The 13411-nt window shown below is 37.4% G+C and overlaps 1 protein-coding gene across 1 annotated transcript in view; it reads right to left on the bottom strand.

Moving 5' to 3' along the window:
- The window catches only part of EYS (eyes shut homolog), an 867458-nt gene that overhangs the window by 283516 nt on the left and 570531 nt on the right, over positions 1-13411 (bottom strand). Inside the window, exon 33 of the mRNA XM_040598785.1 lies at positions 4813-4963. Coding sequence (XP_040454719.1) covers positions 4813-4963 — 151 coding nt within the window. The remainder of the gene's footprint in view (positions 1-4812; positions 4964-13411) is intronic.

The raw sequence follows: 13411 nt of genomic DNA, 5'->3' as shown, positions 1-13411 counted from the left end.
TGACTGTTCAGCTTTGCCTTCCTACGCTGTCAGATGAACCCACTAAACTTTGCAAAGGACAGTTTACAGACAGTCATAAAAACAGTTTCTTGCTGTGTCTGAAACAGTTTGCAATGCTTCAACTTGGATGAATTTGTCCAAGGTGTTTCAGTGTGTGTACCTGCTATGTCGTTTGTTACCCACATCTTCAGAACCTTCAGAATTCGTAGCCAGACAAATATTTTTTTCTATCTTTGGCCTGTGGGTATGTAACATCAGATAACTGTAGATGTGTATGAGGAGGAAGTGGCAGAAATGTGCTGTTATGGACTGACCACAACCTCCACTCCCCATTCCTCTGCTGCCATACAGGGGGAGGAAACACAGGACCTGGGAGTGAAGTTGATTCTGGGAAAACCCTTCCTGTGTCCACAGAGCCAGCCATCTCAACATGGAAGGCAATCATACTGGTCAGGCAGTTTTCCCTTGGTAAATCCATGCTGGTTGTTCCCAAGGGCCTGCTTGTCCTTCATTTGCTTCTACAGTTGTCTCGGAACTGAGTTGTGCTATTGGCCTGACCAGCTCATGGTTACACAGCCCTTCCTCCTTGGTCTTTTTAAAGATGAACATGACATCACATTTATCTTGTTCCAGTCATCAGGGACCTCCTCTGATTGCTCTAGTCTTTCAGAGGTGATAGAGAGCGGCCTTGTGATAACATCAGCCAGTGGTGCATGCTTGTATGCATCCCATTGTATGGACCCATGACACTTTTTATGTCCAGTTCACTTAAGTAGTCCATAACTTTATCTCCCTCTGCTGTTCGCAGTGTTTCTCCCCACCAACCACTGCCACTAGGTACAGAGATCTGGGAGGTCTGAGAGCTTCTGATGAGTGAAGAAATCTATTGGGTATTATGGCATTGCTTCCCGAGATGTCACAGATGTTCTTTTAAATGTATCACTGCCTTGAGGGTAATCTGTTCTCCTGAAGTACCTTCACAAGCTTTGGCAGCAACTAAGAAGGAGATTCAAACTTCTGTTGATGGTGTGCTAAGTCTGTTACTACCATGGGCAGCGGAAACATACATAGTTGGTGCTTATCAAGCCTCCCAGTCTAGAACTATTATGATATTTTTAACTGATATTTCTATCAAAATAGTGTATAATAGGCAGAATACTAATCAGGTTCAGAACAGACTCAAACCACCCCAATGAGTATATTCAGGGAAACAGTAACTTCTTTCAGTAATACCTGAAAGATCCCATGGTTTCCTGACCAATCCTTAAGAAGACTAAAAGTATTTTCTCCCTTAAACAAAGAGTAAAATGCTACCCCTTATGGCACCCTTTGTACAGAATAGTATTAAAGAAATAAAAGAAAAGCAGTCAATATATGGAGGTAATTCCCCCCTCATTTTTGGAGAAGAAAGCTTCAACTTTTTGAGACTGAAAGGCAGAGTAATTGTTGCACTTTGCCTTACATGTGGAGGGCACTCTGACTCTAAGCAACAACGAAAAATAAACATACAGACAAAAAAATAAATATGTGGAAAAAATGCATGGACACTTGAAAGCTGATCAGAAAAGCACAGAATAGGAAATCCTCAGAGGACACACTGTTTTATCCTGAGGGCTTCACAGATCGTATCAAACTTCACTCATAAAGAAAGAAAGAGGAATAGAGCCTGGAAATTAATAGTGTAGTATTAGCCAGTTCTAGTAATACAAAACTCCTGTGTCAACAGCTTCTGGCACTAACAACTAGAAGTTCTCGTTAGACAGCAGCTGAAGCAGTCTAGGGTCTGAAGTCACACTGCTCTCTACAGTTTCCACAATATTGAAAGGTAGGAGAGCCAACAGCGGAGTGAACTACTCCAGTGAGAGAAAGAGCTCATCTAAAACAAGACAATGTATTATTAGGCAGATACTACAGGTATTACAAGGGTCATTATCAGACTTGACTCCAAGAGCGATCACAGCATTTGTCAGAAAAAGCTGAGTCTCAGCTGGAGCAGAAATCTCTCTTGAAGCGAACTGCGGGATGAAGGTCAGAAACAGACCTTTTCCGTTTCAGGGATGATGATGGTGTTACAATAGAAGCCTGACTGCCTGGGTCAAAGCTGATGAGAAGGAAACTTCCTGGAGTGGTTTCCTACTGCTGGGATTGAAAAGCCCACATAAAGAGAACTTTGACAGACGGTTCTCCATTCTCTGACAGAAAGGAAAAATATAGCCTTTATAGACTGTATGTGGCCTGTAGCCAACAGACTTTGATAGACAAGCCAAGGAAAATTAAACTTGCCCAAAGCTATAAAAAAGTAAAAATAAAGCAAAACGAGACACTAAGATCAAAATGAAGACAAAAATCACAAACGAGCAAAGAAAATCAAGTTATAAAATAAAGAAATAAAAGGCTGAGGTAATCTCAAACAGAAAGCAATGCACTGCAAAAAACCTTCATGGAAAACTAGAGATGCAACTGGTGGTTGAGCATGTATTTTTACTTTTTGGGGAAGTTATATGAACATATGCTTTCCAAGTACTAAATAGAGCTTAAGTGTCACCAGCTTGAGCACTTGCACACTTCCCACATCTATTACTTAATCTAAATAACAATCATGGGCCATAACATTTCATTTACTAATCCTGCATTAAGAATAAAACTGCAACATCCTTAAAAAAAGAAAGCTCATCTTGATATGACAATCAAAAACATATATAGACAAAATGTTTTAGCAGTAAATTACCCTTAGACCATTGTGTTTTATCTCTATTTTGACTCATCTAAGGTAAACGTATTTTTCTGGATTTTATTTTGCCTTAGTGAAGAGCTATTTACCATCTGAAAGTTCCCTCTCACATACACATTACTGCGTATAACCCTCAAACAAATCGCTTTTTTACCTGCTCTTAAATACACTCCATGGACCGAGCTTTTCTAAGCCTTCACTATAAAGTCTTTGGGGGATCCCCAAAAATATTTCTCTTAGCTTCTAGAAGACAGGTCATTTAAACATCTAAATTATAATTTTCTGATATCTTATTAATATAGAACTTTTCTTTAAGATACATTTATGCAAGTAATAGGATAAATTATTCCAGATGAATGTATAGTTTGTGTATGAACATTTGAATTAAGGGGAAAATTATATAAATACAAATACTATTTGACATGTTCTTTTAATGCCAATATGTGGTATTTAGAAATACACTTTTGGCTGAGTATCTTACAACCTTAAAAGCACCTACTCACAAGGACTTTTAAGTTGGATTTCACAATATTGTCACTTCATCAGTTACTGTACAATTTACCATACGGTGAAAGCAATCTAGAAATGCTGCATTATAATAACAGCATCAAAACCACATCTGTGCTTGAAATTACTCTATTTGCTCATTATAAGATGACTTTCACTTACTGAAGAACAGAACAGAAATAAAAACGTTAAAACAATTGTCACAGGGTGAAGTCCACCCAAAAGTATGGCTTAAGAAATGAAACCTGGACTACATATGTCCTGCTCTGACTACATGATTCTGCTGTACACTGGGAAAACAAAAAACCCACAGACTAACTTTGTTACAGTGATGCTTTATTTTAATGAAGTTATTTGCTTTATCAGATTTTTTTACTGATCTGATCAGTGATCAGATAAGGGAGACCTGGACTACAGCAGCCCGGCGCAAAGTGTAGTTTATTTCATAATGTGTAGAAACCCACTAAAGACAGATAATCTTTGTTATGCAATGGTGACCTTTACACTCCGGTAACACATTTGAGACATGAAACCAGAGGCTGAAATAATCCAGGCTGGCTTTAGATACGGGGCAAGTCAGAGACAGATTTGGGACTATGTGACTGGCAAGGCCACTGGCACATTAAGGCAACAATTTAGGTTTAAAAATGTATACATAGTTATGACAATAGCCCCCTTGAGTGCAGAAGGGGACTCCATACTCAGACACCTGACAAAATGTAGAAGGCTGAGCCAGCTGGGATGTGCTTTGTATAGGGGCCACGCTGCCAGGAGCTGGACTGAGTGCCCCCTGGGTGTATGGTGCCAGTCTGAAATTACAGGGGCTGGGACTTTGATCTGTGTGCGTGTGAGGAGTTTGAGCGTCACAGACTAAAAGAGAAATCACTACCTATACTCAACCTGCTTTGAAAAAAAATTGTACATTGTAAGTTGCTTAACTCTCTACCCCAAATTCCTCCATAACAGCAATTCAGTAATGATCCACTTCTCTCCAACGCTCTGCATGACCCCTGTATGTACTGTTCTTCCCTAGCACTGTGAAAGCCCTAGTGCATATTACTTCTCACCCCTGCATATGCTGTTTCCCTAGCTGCATACAGGGCCCCAAGTTCAAGCTCCTGTACCGTACCTCTCATTCATTAATGCAGTTCCACAGGTTAACTCTCACTGGCTTGGCCCATTTTCACACACACCTCTCTGTGCCAGCCCACAATGCAAGCAGAGAGCCTCTTTCTTTACAAAACCCAGTGCAGTCACACTTTTCACATCTCCACAGAACCAGCACCTGAGATAACAGGTACATCCTCTAAATTTAATTGTACTTGTTCCTTAACTCTGCCTACTCAAGTCAAACAGGATTGTAGATTGTATCTTCAGGCAAGAATGCTGTTTCTGTTAACTTACCAAAGTCCCGTGCACCAGCAGAACTCTGCAAGGGACCATAATCATCCCTTAGATGTAATCCTCAAAAAAATGTAATTTTTACTTTTTGCATAAAGTCTTTTATAGTCTATTCAATATACCACTCCCAAAATAACAAACATCTTAAATAAAAATAATAAGAAAATAAATACCTGTTTTATTGCATAATGAGGAGGCAAACCACCAACAAATATGGATCCTGTTTCAAGCCAATTTGAACTGGACCAGAAATTTCTAGGTTTACTTGTCTTTGCAGATGTTTCCAGGATCGACATTTCTGCTTCACATGATACTATGCCTTGCCTGCATAAATTTAGAAACAGGCACGTTTTACCACCATATACAGTTTACACCACTGTCTATCTGACAAATTAATTAGGCTGTTACTAAACCAATGAGGAAAGAAAATTAAGTAAATAGCTGGTTTTATGTTAAACACTATGAACACAAAAGAAGCTGTATAACAAGCGGTAAATTGGTATGTCTTTGGGGTTTGACTTCATTAAAATCAAGCCACATTGTAAATCTGAGCAGTGTAATTGCTAAAAACCCAAAGCACATAGTAATGGCTGAATAAAAGTTAGACAATTTTTAACAATTACAAGAAGGCTTTGTAATATGAAAAAAAAAGACATCTATTGACCTCAAATATTTCAAATATCCCTCTTTTTCACCACAAAAAATATAATCCAGAAAAGCAATTTAAAATAAACTGCATTTTAGAGTGTAGACATACTATTATCTGTAATACTTACCTTCAAAAGCAGCATTCCTAAAACTGAAGGCAGTAATATTAGGTCCTGAAATTAATACATACAGTCGCTTTTACTTCCCCCCATCCACACACTCTCTTTAAAAAGCGTTGCTCTTAACAGCATGCATAAATTGTTAAAAATAAACAGAAGAGGCAAGGTAAACAATTTAGTTTTGTTCAATTTATGATTTTTTTTAATAAAGCAAAGCTCATTCACATTCCAATAACCAACTGGCAGCAACCACTGTCTCTTCATGAAAGCAAGCACAGTGGAGAAACGTCAGAACTAAACAAGAGTCTCTCAGGTAGGAATTTCTCTGCACACAAACCAAACTGGAGTTTAATCAGCTGTATGTTTAAAAATATTGAAGTGCCTTTGTAATACAGGTGCTAGAAAAACAATCTGTACGAAAACAGCATATACCAAGAAAACCCTATAAAAGCAACAGTCTATAATTTAACTAGGATGCTGTAGTAACATGTGAATTCAGTTTATCTTTGATAATGCAAAGTTAGCTTCTGCAAGTTACTAGTTACAAAAAGAACATGGAAAGTTTTCTTCACCATCTTCTGTCAGATAATGATACATAAAGGATTTCTCACGCTGTTTGATAAGGTCTTCTATCATATTTTAATTGAGAGGATTGAGACTTAACATCAGCAACCTTTGCAAAAATTTCTCTATGTTTGTTTTCCATATACTTCTGTTTTGGTGATACTTTCAGAAAAATATGCAAGCATAGTATTAGTCTTTTAACATAAAGGATTATAAATGTTTTTGTAAGCAAAATGGCCTGTCCATCCTATGGTAAACAACTTCATAAAGTTTCATTCTGTTGTTAAAATCAATATTAAAGAGAAATAAATTTGGGTTTTAATTCTGTAGACTAAAAACAGACTTCTTAAGGGATCAGTTCAGGGGATTTTTTTATTCCCCCTCAATTTTTACAAAGTTTTCTCTAAACTCACTAATTAATAGCGAACACGAATGAGAAAAAGCAATGTTTTCCTATCACATTTTATAGATATTATGCAATGGTTGTATGTCTAAGCACATACACAAAGTTCTGCAGCACACCATTTTGATTATTTGCTTAAAAAGGAAGTTTGGTGATAATGTGGGTGACCCATACATACATTCTCAGTAGCTCTGTTTGCAATGATCAAGCAGTTTTTCCTAAGGTTTAAACCCTGCGTGACATCTTGGATATATTCATGCTACAACAGAAAGCTGCAGTAAGAGTTCTAAGGAAAAAATTATTGATGTTTAAATATCTAAACTTTCTTTTCTTTCTTATAAAAGGATATAAACTTTATGAATAAAATCATAATGATAAGACAGCAATCTTTCTGAAATATTTTAAATCAGACTTGTTTTAACGCAACATAATTCTTGAGATCAGAGTGCAATAGGGTCAGGAAGGGAACTGATAGGCATTTTTAATTTTTTTTTAATTCATTAACAGATGTGTTAAATGAAGGAAAGCTGCCCAAACAACTGCTTTGTTTTGTTTTGGTTTTAAGTACAGTTTCTTCTACACAGTTTGAAATGCTAATGCTGTAACTGGTTATGTGACCATGTATATACTTCTATTACACAAGCACCCGATTTACAGATTTAGCTCTTTTCATGATAACTTTAGACATGCTTTTTAGTTTGTCCTTAATAGCTTATATGATGGATATGCAGGTATATTTTTGTGTGCATATAAAAATATAATTTGTAATTCATTCCAAGTACTACATATCAGAAAACAAGTTAATGCAATTCAATAGCATGAGCTGCCTTCACCATCAGCTTGTTAAAATGTCAGCCTTGCACCTCTGATTGTGCTTGATTGAATCTAGCAGGGTCTGGCCAAATCAGAATAACAACCTTAAACCATTATTGTTTAGCATTTGCTGATGATACTATCATCAGGTCATATATACACTCTATGAAATTTCCATCAAGCTTTTAAAACGGGTTTTCTACAATCAGCAGATTGGGTGCTTTAAAGGTCAAGTAAGAAGACAAACTTTTTTGCATAATTATAAATGTGGAAATGCATACAGCAACTCTCAAGCCCTTTTGCTGGGTAAGCTACCAGTAATTGTGCCTCAGTCCAACCCAGCAGTAATAGTTCACAGTTTTCTCATTTGTATTCACACAAATGTAATGATTAAATACTGGCTTATTAATTATAACCTGAAGATGCATGCTGTCTAAACAGTATTAAATCCATTGCCCAATGCCTCGCAGGTTGGAAGGATGGAAAGGTCAGATAATAATTTGATAACTGTTGGGATAACAGTACCTAAACATGACAATGTCTGCATGAAATCCAAATCCTTTCACATAATGTTCTTGCTCACTGACATTTGTTAGTGATGATTAAATGACATGTTTGGGATTATCATAAAATGGTAAAAAGGTAATAAAACAAATGGGGGAAGAGGAGGAGGGAAAGGAGGATGTCTAGATAAAGTATTAAGTGCCAGTCCTGCCATGCAGTCTTGTGTTAGTGAGAACCACCATCACCACAGAAGTTTGTCTCAAAATTGCTATGGCAGGAAACTCACAGCATCACCACAGCAAATGTTTCTCAACATTGTCAAGGCAGGAAACCCAGCGACTGACACCATGGAGAAATGGGGGGAGCTAATCCTGAGAAACCTAACCAAACCCCTCTGCGTGCCCCCAGACCCGGCGTCAGGGGGATCAAGGAGCCTGGAGAACCCTGAGAACCCCCTGATGGCATTGGGCACGCACACCACCACCGGGTGGAAGCTGTGGTAAAGCAGAACAGCTCATGACAACCCTATAAAAGAACGGAACCAACCAATATCAGACAGAACGTTCCCACACTGGACTTGGAAACTAATCAGACTGTTGGGACACTGCAGCTCCAGGGTGGCAGCTATTGCTGTGATCTCATTCATTCATTCATTCATTCATTCATTCATTCATTCATTCATTCATTCATTCATTCATTTTTTCTTTCTTTGTTTCTTTCTTTCCTTCCTTCCTTTCTCTCTGGCTCCCTCTCCTTTGCATTTGCAAACCTATTGTCAGGCAAATAAAGTTCCTTGGCCCTTGACTCTGTTTTGACTCTTAATTGTATTGCCCAGAATAAAAGCAGAACCTTGCTCCAGTCTTGGACCAGCATTCCCAGCATGGGCAAGTCTTGCTGGGAATAAAGCTCCTTTAATCTGGTTTTCCTGATAAGAAAAGGAAATCTCTTATTCTAGAAACAAGATTGAAACTTTCACCCATGTCCAGCAATTTCACTTCAAACGTGGTCATGCTAAATGACAATAAACAATTACCTAATTACCTCTGAACTATTTCAGATGTAATGTTAGCATTCAATCTACTAAACAAAAACAACTGCAGGTTTGCAAACGGCTGTATCAAATATGAGTTCTGAACTACAATAATTAAATAGGTTTTACTATCATATATTCTAAAAAACAAACATCAAAGTTCCCTGATTTTATTGAAGACAACCGATTAATTAAAGCTGAGAAACACACTGCATATTTGCTGTGTCTGATTATTATTTTACAGATTTCATAGCTCAAAAACTCCAAAGCAACACTTCCCTCTTTCCACTCAGTATCTAGTAGTTTTCATTTTCTGGTTTCATATTCTAACTGCTCCCTGCAATAGAATGCTTTTTTTTTTTTTTTTTTTGTAAACTTGCAACACAACAATAGACCTATTTTCACAGACAATTAAGAGTTACAGTTTCTTAATACACATTTAAAAGGTGGGATCAATTTTGACTCAGCACTGGTTTTGAAACCCTTAAGGCTTTGTAAGGGTGTTTGAGACAACTTTAAGAATGAAAAATCCAGAACTCTGCTCAGAGAGGTTGTGTAGGTTTCACCCTTTGAGGTTTTCAAAACGTAACTGCATACAGCCCTGAGCAACCTGGTCTGACCCCACGGCTGGCCCTGCTTTCAGCAGGAGGTTGGACTACAGACCTCCTGAGGTCTCTTCTAGCTTGAATCATCCTACGATTCTACAGTCCTGTGACATTTTTATTCAGCAAAAAAAACCTCAACCCTGTGCTGATAATATTTAACCAATAAGACAGAATCTCATATTAATCTCAGAAAATATCCCAGTTACACGCACAGTCATTAAATTTTCAGTCTGCAGTAAGATGCATCATTTTCGACTGCTCACATCTGTTGGTGTTGACTGTGCCCTACTAAGACACCAGTTGACAGACTCTTTCATGTTGCAGATGAACTAATGAGTCAACAACATATTTTTTCTCGTTCCCTCTGACAGCAGACTCATATTTCCTGGACCCGGAGCTGATTTGTTAGTCTATTCTTAGAGAGTGATTTAACTAAATAAATAAGAACAATGAAGCTAATGACAAGGCATGATGTAAATTCCTCTAAGAATACAGAGGGGAAAAATTAGTATTTGTTTAATATTCTAAGGAATGAATAAATATGGCACCCTGTTACTTTTTTCTCAGAGGTTACACTGACATTACTAAGCTGAAGAGGTCCACAACATGAGTTTGAAGTCCTGACACATAATCATACACATTTTTATGAAGTTACCACAGCTCCTGTTACAGTTGCCACCCAGGCTAGCTATCCCTTCAATTCTGAAATTGAAAAAGTTCACCGGTTGGTGCAATTCAGGAATCATTTCCAGTTTAAATGTTGCCAATCCATTTCGCAGTAAGTATTTTTATAGATGTGATCTGGACCTGCCAGTTGGCCTCAGGTCCAGAGAACAGTATTCAGATTTTAGTTTCATTTACTACTATGGATTTAGCTAGAGAAAAAAAACAATGATCTACGCCTCTGGCCATTTCTGTCTTTGCTGTTTGGAGAGCTTCAGGTTTCCTGCTGCTGACATTCTAACAAACTTAAATACCACTTACAGAAATTAAACTTAGAAAATAATACGTACTTATTTCAAGTTGATGTAGATATATATAAAGTGTCATTTTGTGAAAAGTTTGGCCCAAGTTAGAGTGCTGTTTCAAGCATTAAGACAGCGTCAAGTTCAGAGTCGGATCTGACTTGCAACACTGACATTTTATTTCAACTGACACTGAAAGACTGTACTGAATAAGAAGATAGTTACACAGTGGAAATTCATATTTCTATCAACTCTGCAGGCCAACGTTATTTCTGGTCTCTATACCCTGCCTGTGTTTTCCTTAATATAATTTTTATGCTTGTGACATGGGGCCAAGGCAGCCACAGAAGACTGAACACACTTTTAGTATCCATAAGGATCCTTTGATGTTCCTCAGAAAATAACATAGAACAAAGATTTAGGCATGTTGTCTGTTATCGAAGTCTTACTCTACTGTTTTTGTTTCTATTCCTGCAATAAGAAGTTAAAGTAGATTTTTAGTCTTAGAAGTGAAACTAACAAGCTCTTTTAAGATCTAAACTAAAAGTAAGTAGCAATGACAGAAATATTTTTAGTATTTAATTAGTTAAATAATCTGCACAAGAATAGATCACTATACACCACAGATTTGTCTCTTTGATGATTCTAAATTTTAATGTGTGGGTTTCTCCTTTGATGGCAGAGCTCTGAGAAGGTATAGAAGATGATTTGTACCCAAGATGTGGCATGACTAACTAAATAAGCTTTTATCTTACAGAAGATGTAAAACAACAGTTTGTATCAAACTAATTGATGGTATTAAGTTGCTATTAACTGTTACTATGATCAATTTAGTATAATTAAATCCACTACATTCAACTGTTACTCACTGTTAGAAAAAGGCAGTTGCTTAGTCTCTGTTGACTCACCTGAAATTTATGAAAAACAGTCACTTTCCGGAATATAACATGCACATACTGAGATTTGATTTCATGACGGTTTTTCATTCCAATTAAAGGTTTTTTACATTGCATTGATGCAAAATAAAGTATTATTTAGCTGCAAACAAATGCACTTAGCCTTAATCTATTGTTTTATTAGGAGATTTGATCAGTGCAGGTTTTTTGTATACTGAGACAGATATGCAAGAAGAAAGGCTACTTTCATTATCCTCAATTTCTGGAAACTAACTACAGTTATGAAAATATTAATGCCAAGTTTCTCTATCATCATTTCTAGATTTTGTCCATTTCAAGTATTCCTTCTATCTCTGTGAAATCTTAGTTCTTGTTGAGTGAATCAAGTGCTTGTAGATATTTCAGAATTGTAAAGGGTATTCTGACATGTCTAGCAATGCAGAACTGAGATGTTCACTACAGTGTTTGAAAGGAGTATGGTCACGTAACATCAGCAGTATAACAGCATGGATTTTTTTCTGAACAAAAGTTTGTTTCTGAAAGAAAGTTAAAATGCTCATTTTAAGAAGACAAGCTTTAAGCCGACATTTTGGAAGAATTCTGAAAGTGAATGAAGGACTGTGAATATGTACAGTAGATGTGGTGGAGCCTGGATCATCTCACTGGCATCTCTTATATATCTGTAGGTGTGGTTTGACTGGCAATTCAGGTAAAGGACTGAGTTCCAGCTTTTATTCCACAGGCATTCGTATGTTCTTCCCCCTTTTTGCGCCGCAATATGCATTAAGGAAATAATTCAGCTGAAAATGAAGAAAAGTATGTATTTTTAACTGGATCAGTTCTCTCTATAAGCTCTGCCCACAGGAGTCAGTAACCAGATTAAAGATAAACAACAACAAAACCAAACCAACAAAAAAATCAACACACACAACCCACCCCCCCCCCAAAAAAAAAACCAACCAAACAAACAACCACACAACAAAAAAACCCAAAAAACAAGAAGAAAGAAATGAAGAAGAACAAAGCAGCTTGAACATGGAAAAAACAATCAAGTCTTACTGAAGCAAAGTCTCACTTAGAAGGGATTCTCAATTGTCCCCCTTTTGCTGAAGTAAGTAACTTCTCCAAAAAGACATAGAAAGAGCCCTCTCTTTAAAGACAGACTTTACTTAGAGCACAAGACAGACGTATTTTTAAAAGGTAAATGTTTAAATAATAATAAAAAAAAAGTAGAAATAAGTGTGATAGATTACATAAAAGGCCTGAAAGCAAATTTAGTCTGCAACTAGAATAAATTCTTCACTATACACTGTTGGCCCTAGAAGAAAATCTCCTTCCTTCCATGGTCATACAAGGCTCACCTTAGTGCTTGCTCTAAGCAAGGCAAACTCTGCTTTTTTTTTTTTTTTTTTTTCCGCCAGGATTTTCCCAGTCTGCACTGTTGCTGCAGACTCTCTGCAAGCTCCATCCTGTCCTTCAGGGAGAGAAAGTTTATTTGCAATCTCCCTGCCTCCAGGTGCCCCTGAAAGGGAACCATGCAGGATACAGTAGAAAGACACCTTCCTTCTTACCAAGTAGGAGCTACAGCGTACAGTACCCACACAGCACTGTCTGAATAAACAAGGCAGCTACACCGCTTGTCCTGCTCTCTGCATATCCCTTTCTTCAGCAAGAAAAGTACAGTTTGCATCATCTTTCAAATATTCTGCCTCCTATCTGCCTCAGTACAATGACTTTAATAAAACTTATGCCTTCAGGCTTCCGGATGCAATGTGCAGTGCCTAACAGCACTTTTCTCCCAGTACAGAACTGGCTAATTATTTTTGTTTCTCCTTTCACTGAGCCATCTCTCAAATAGCAGAGCTCGAGTTTTGTGGTGAAAAGATATCTAGTAGGTAAAAAAAAAAAATCTTTGAGGTGAGAGTGAATTACACCTCTCATGTCTGCCACTGCTCGTTCATATAGTCAGGGTCACATACCTGTGACATGGGGCTAGCAGGGTCAGAAAGGAATCTTCACCCAGCTTTTATTTTCAGCTTTTCACTGAAGTACTGGCTGGGGTTTGCCAGCCAGAATAATTTTGATATATAAATTCCTCACCAGTGCTGTGGATTTACGAAGAGGTGACCACAGTAGAATGCATCTTAGGAAAATATTTAAGAAACTGAAGGGTTTGATTTAACTGAAGTCTGTGGCTTTCTGAACAAAATATTCATCATTTGTGT

This window comes from Falco naumanni, chromosome 6 (genome assembly GCF_017639655.2).
Source record: "Falco naumanni isolate bFalNau1 chromosome 6, bFalNau1.pat, whole genome shotgun sequence".
Classification (NCBI taxonomy): domain Eukaryota; kingdom Metazoa; phylum Chordata; class Aves; order Falconiformes; family Falconidae; genus Falco; species Falco naumanni.
The sequence above is the reverse complement of the archived record's forward strand: the minus strand, read 5'-3'. Positions and strand labels throughout refer to the sequence as shown.